The 6,191-nt window shown below is 21.5% G+C and overlaps 2 protein-coding genes across 4 annotated transcripts in view; one reads left to right on the forward strand and one right to left on the reverse strand.

Annotated features, from left to right (window-relative positions):
• Positions 1-1,303, reverse strand: part of LOC102672623 (putative homeodomain transcription factor) — a 5,869-nt gene extending 4,566 nt beyond the window's left edge. Inside the window, exons 1-4 of one of the 3 annotated variants that reach the window (XM_006618488.2) lie at positions 900-1,303; positions 679-818; positions 340-551; positions 39-225 (exon numbers count right to left, since the gene is read on the reverse strand). In XM_006618488.2, coding sequence (XP_006618551.1) covers positions 39-225; positions 340-551; positions 679-818; positions 900-925 — 565 coding nt within the window. In that variant the 5' untranslated portion in view covers positions 926-1,303. Of the gene's footprint in view, positions 1-38; positions 226-339; positions 552-678; positions 819-899 lie in introns of those variants that run through there. The other 2 variants (XM_006618487.2, XM_031511864.1) reach the window with 2 other exon arrangements.
• Positions 1,304-1,902: 599 nt separating this feature from the next.
• On the forward strand, positions 1,903-4,190 carry LOC102672502 (ER degradation-enhancing alpha-mannosidase-like protein 2). The gene has a single exon (XM_006618486.2). The coding sequence runs from the start codon at positions 2,110-2,112 to the stop codon at positions 4,174-4,176; it is 2,067 nt and encodes a 688-aa protein (XP_006618549.1). The 5' UTR covers positions 1,903-2,109; the 3' UTR covers positions 4,177-4,190.
• The last annotated feature ends 2,001 nt before the right edge of the window (positions 4,191-6,191 follow it).

Here is a 6,191-nt window from a genome sequence, read left to right on the forward strand (position 1 = left end):
ATATATATATATAATTTTATAATATAATAAAAACTTACGCAAGTTTTGTCTTGTTCTTGATTTACCCATTCGACATCTAGTATGTCGTAAACGTCTTACTATTTTTTGTTTACTTTGTCCATCACCTATCATTGGTCCTGAATGAGTTGATACAATATGAGAATGAACAATGCATAAGGTCAACATCATAATAAGAGGTATTAATACTTCTGATGTTGATATAATCTATAAATATATATATATAAATATATATATATATAATCTACATATATATACATACATATACAGAAATATATATATACATGTATAACTAATATTTAATAATTAAATAATTCGTACATCACTTTCATTGTCCTTCATCATTTGACAAAAATATATACACATATTGATTAACTGCAAACTATATAATAATAAAAATAAAGTAAAAATTTTTAAACTAGTCTGTTGTATCCACCATTTCCTATATAAAGGAAGAAATAATAAACGCTGAAGTGCTAAACAAGCCACTGTTGACAATCCATGTTTTGGTTTAGCTTTTGGGAAAGAAGAACCTGTATATATTAATATTATTTAAGATTAAATAATTATAAAATAGAATATTAATTATAAGAATAATTATATCATAAAGTAATTTAATATAATGAAATCTTAATTATAATTTTTTATTTAATTTATTACCTCGTACAAGATCTACATCAATAAGTTCTGTTTTTAATTTTGCAGTTCTCATTGGTACATGTGTAAATCCTCCAAGAATATGTTGTTCCACAGTTTTTTCCCATTGTTGCTTATCATAGGTACCAATTTTTTTTTGATACCTAAAACATTAGAATTGTACAATATATAAACAATTACATAATTTTGATTGAAATTTGATAAATAGAATAAAAATATCTTACCAATAAACGAGCTCATTCAGTTTCATTTTTGTTGATTGCTATCGTAGTTGTACAGAATGACTGTTAATTTTTAATCTTAACCAATAATTGACAATATTTGTGCAAACGGAAGATGATTTTCCGTATACTTTTATTAGTAAATTTAAAAAAAATATTGCTCCCATAATATATAATAATTGTTATTTATTACAAAAAATGTTTTTAATTTAGATATTTCAACAAATGATAAACATAAAATACGAACATTTACAATACATTTAATAATTTTACGCCATTGCCTAGAAACAAAATGTTCAGAAGGTTCCTAGCAATAATTGTGCCAATCAAATAAAATTGAGTTTAATCTATATAAATGATTATGATTATTGTAAAATACTTTTATTTGAAATAATTTCTATGTGTATGGTATTTTTTATAGTAAATGTATTTGCTATTAAAATTGATTCATGAATAGTAACAGTAATACTATGTTACAACATTGCGAAATACAATGTTACTACCAATCCAGAATAATATGCAAAAAACAATAATTTCATTGGTTGTTAATTTAAATAATCTTTATTTTCATTAAAATAATTGACTTTTCTTTAACTATTAAATATTCAAATTCGTGATTTATATTATATTTTTTAAAAATTAAAAAGAATTAAAACAGGAAAATTAAATATCAGTATTTTCAAATTATTAGTTTAATATATCTATTGTATTACCACAATTTTTCTTAATAATTTTAGCGAAAACTTATATTGCTATAAAAATGTAATAAAAATTAAATTATATAAAATATATAAAAAATTCGAATACTTTACTAAATACTTAATTTAATTCATTTTGATGTATTATGTTTAAAAAAATCATAGAATGAAAATTTTATTAAAAATAAAATTTATGAATTATATATATTTAAATATTTTAATATGTATAAAATAGTAAATATTTGTGTTTATTTTTTCCTCTCTTTCATTTTATAAATAAGAATTAAATTACATATTTTTAATGGAATTAAAAACATATGATTCAATATTATAAAGTGAGCATGTTCCAAATAATGTCAAAGTACAATAGATAGAAATAAATCGTATATTATACCGGAATAATTGCCGGTTTGTAAGAATTTTTAATGTCATTATCAAGTAATGTCACATTATTATTTTATTTTACATGCATTTACATTATAATTAATAAAATCTGAAATGATTAAATAATCAAAATGTTTCTTTTTGATATGTGGTTATATTTTGGCCTTTTATTTTGGGTAAATGGACTACGCGAATACGAAAAAAAAGATTTAATTACTCTAAGAGAAGAAGTACGATCTATGTTTGATCATGCTTATTCAAGTTATTTGACATATGCTTATCCTTACGATGAATTGCGATCATTAAGTTGCGATGGATTCGATACATGGGGTAGTTTTTCATTAACACTTATCGATGCTTTGGATACTCTTGCCGTAATGGGCAATTTTTCTGAATTTCGACGTGTAGCAGAAATTATAAGTGCAAGAGCAAATTTTGAAGCTAATATTAATGTATCTGTATTTGAAACTAATATAAGAGTAGTTGGAGGATTACTTAGTGCTCATCTCTTGTCACATAAAGCAGGCATTCACTTGGAACCAGGATGGCCTTGTAATGGTCCATTATTACGTCTTGCTGAAGACATGGCAAAACGTTTAATTGCAGCTTTTGACACTCCAACAGGTATGCCATATGGTACTGTTAATTTGAAATATGGAGTACCTGAAGGTGAAACAAGTATCACTTGTACTGCTGGAATAGGTACATTTTTATTAGAATTTGGAACATTGTCCAGATTAACAGGAGATCCACTATATGAAGAAGTAGCTATGAATGCTATTAAAGCATTGCATTATTATAAATCAAATATTGGATTAGTAGGTAACCATGTAGATGTATTAACAGGTCATTGGACAGCTCAAGATTCTGGAATCGGTGCAGGAGTTGATTCTTACTTTGAATATTTAGCAAAAGGTACATTATTATTTCAAGAACCACTATTAGGAACAATATTTCATGAGCACAAAGCAGCTATTGAAAAATATATTCGCCGAGAAGATTGGCATTTATGGGTTTCTATGACAAAAGGTCAAGTAACTTTACCAGTATTTCAATCTTTGGATGCATATTGGCCTGGGGTATTAAGTTTATTTGGTGAAATTGGAGATGCTATGAAATCATTACATAATTATCATCGTGTTTGGAAACAATTTGGATTCACACCAGAATTTTATAATATACCACAAGCTGAAGCAGGTACTAATAGAGAAGGATATCCATTAAGACCAGAACTCATAGAATCAGTTATGTATTTATATAGAGCAACTGGAGATCCTTATTTAATACAAGTAGGAGTAGATATATTAAGAAGTTTGCAACATAGTGCTAAAACTACATGTGGCTATGCAACTATTAACGATGTTAGAGATCATCGAAAAGCTGATAGAATGGAATCTTTTTTTTTGGCAGAGACAACAAAATATCTTTATCTTCTTTTTGATCCTGATAATTTTATTCATAATTCTGGTCAAAAAGGAGAAATTATTGAAACACAATGGGGTCAATGTATTATTGATGCAGGAGGATATATTTTTAATACTGAAGCACATCCTATTGATCCTGGAGCATTATATTGTTGTCATAGAAGTCAGAATTTATTTTCAGATCAGAAAGCAACATTATGGAAATTTATTCCTGTAAATGATCAAAAAGAAAAAGATAATACAGAACATAATATATTCCATTTAAAAAATATTAAAAATGAAAATAATGAAGAATCAATTGAAATTGTAAAACTATCTGAAATGAGGCATACTTTTACAAATGATATAGAAAATAACATTGATGAAAAATCAATCAATCCTTTATCAGCTATAAATGGTAAAGTAGATGAAACTATAAGAATAGAAGAAGATAAAATAAATATAAATAATCCAGAAGAAGAGTCTTTAAAAGTACAAGTTGCTGCACCTCCCTCAGGAATTTATAAAGCTGATGATAGTGAAAATATTGATACTTATGAAACTTATAGTACTTCTGATGAACATTATTCTACCCCTGCTATGATAAACAATAATGAATCATTTATTAAACAAAATAACATAAAATTAAGATTTGAACCTCAATTATTACTTGAAAATATTAGAAAAAAAAATTTATATCCAACAAATAATACTGCAAAATTAAATTATCATCTTTTGTCTTGTCAATCTCAGTCATTCCTACAGCGAATATCGATTATAGGAGAATTTTTTTAATATTATTTTAAATATTAAAAAAATATATAAAAAATATATAAAAATTATATATGTATATATATACATAAATTCTAATATAATTATAAATATAAATTAATGTATAATTCCTATATCTTTTTTTTGTTTATTTTAAGAATAATTTTTATATTTTAATAGTAATTGTCATTTATTATTAATAATTAATAATTAATAATAATAATATAATAATTATATATATAATTACTCACAAAATTGAATATATATTTATATTGCTAATGATGCTATAAATAATATAAAAATAAATATATAATAAACATATATTCGAAAATAAAATAACAATATATATATATATATATATATATTACACACAATATATATATTTTATTTGTATATTTTACAAATAATTCATAAAGTTTTTAAATAAAATGAATCATTTATTTATATTTACATAACAAAAAATGTAAAAATATTATTATTTTTATGATATAAAATTGAATATATTCGTAAAAAGTTAGCTAAAAACTTAATTTTATAAAAAATTATATTATAATATTTATAAAATCGTTTTATTATATATATCAATTTATTGCTAAAATATTTTTTTTTTCTTTCTTTATCATAATCTTTAATTTTTAATAATTAATAATTTCTGAGAGAAAAAAATGAATATTTGTATACAAAATTATTTATATTTATATGCAAAAATAAAATTATATTTTATGAAATTAAAAGTAGCATTGCAACATAATATAATTCGCAATATATAAATTATTGTTTATATAGATTATTGTTTATATTAAAGGGTTGCCGTATGAGGATATGTTACGTTAAAAATGGCTATAGAAAAGAATTTTTGCAGGAGAATATGTAACATCATATTATTTCCTATACTTAAATTAAGTATTTAGATTAGATATTTTTTAAAGAAAATTTGTTAAAAATTATCAATAATTTGAAGTAAAAAGTAAATATATTTTTTATGTTAACTAATTTATTTTTATAATTTAATATTTTAAAATTTGTTTCTTTTTTTATTTTATATTAACTTTTATTAATTTTCTTTTTAAAAATGCAATAAATTGTTACAATTAATTGAACAAAATTGAATTAATTCTTTATATTTGCATTATCGTATAACTATTTGAATATATTGATGTAATTTAGTAGTTTTAAAAAAATTTTATCTTTATTATATTTTATAAATATTTAAAAAAATTAATTAATGTTATTGATATATAAAACAAATAAGATAATAATATATATTGCGAATTATATTATTTATATAAAAATTTGTATTTGTATTTATATGTAACAAAATAGATAAAGATTTTTTAAATATCTTATTGTTTCTTATATGTCTTGTTGAATAATAACAATATTTAACATTCAGTTGATTTTTTTTTAATGATTTTATATTATATTTAAAGTTATGATCTTGTATATTCTAATATTCGATTCAGAAATTTTATTTTTGCAAAATTTTATTAATTTTCATTAAATTAACTATTTTATTTACACTAAAACAGAAAATTTACATTACATCAAATGCATCTTAATAATCTATTATACACAAAAAAAGAAATTGCGTTGTATTATGTATAAAACATAATTAGAAAAGAGTAATAAATATAATAAATATGCATTGAGATAATTTTTGATTTTTTATTAACATTTTACATTTTACATTTCTTATGATCCTGTAATTATATAATTATCTATTTTTATTTTATTAAAAATCAATTTTTAAATTAAAAATAAAAATAATTAAAAAATAAAAATAAAATACACCGAAATATATCTGATATATTAATATTTATTTATATTTAATTATTTAATTAAAGTTTTATTTTATAATAGAATAAATTCATATTTTATAAAAAATATATATAAACGAAAATTTAACTTTTTAATGTATTGCTGGTTGTTTGATCCAAAATCCCCAAGTAGCAAATTGTTCCCCATCTTGTTCTCTATCTGCACTTCGAAATACTTTTATTTTTACACGCGGAACTTCATCTAAAAATAAAGAAATTAAA

The sequence above is a fragment of the Apis dorsata genome, unplaced genomic scaffold (genome assembly GCF_000469605.1).
Source record: "Apis dorsata unplaced genomic scaffold, Apis dorsata 1.3 scaffold_357, whole genome shotgun sequence".
Taxonomy (NCBI): domain Eukaryota; kingdom Metazoa; phylum Arthropoda; class Insecta; order Hymenoptera; family Apidae; genus Apis; species Apis dorsata.

What these genes read in the sequence shown, in the direction of transcription:
- LOC102672502 (XM_006618486.2), top strand. Translation starts at nt 2,110, where the DNA reads ATGTTTCTTTTTGATATGTGGTTATATTTTGGCCTTTTATTTTGGGTA.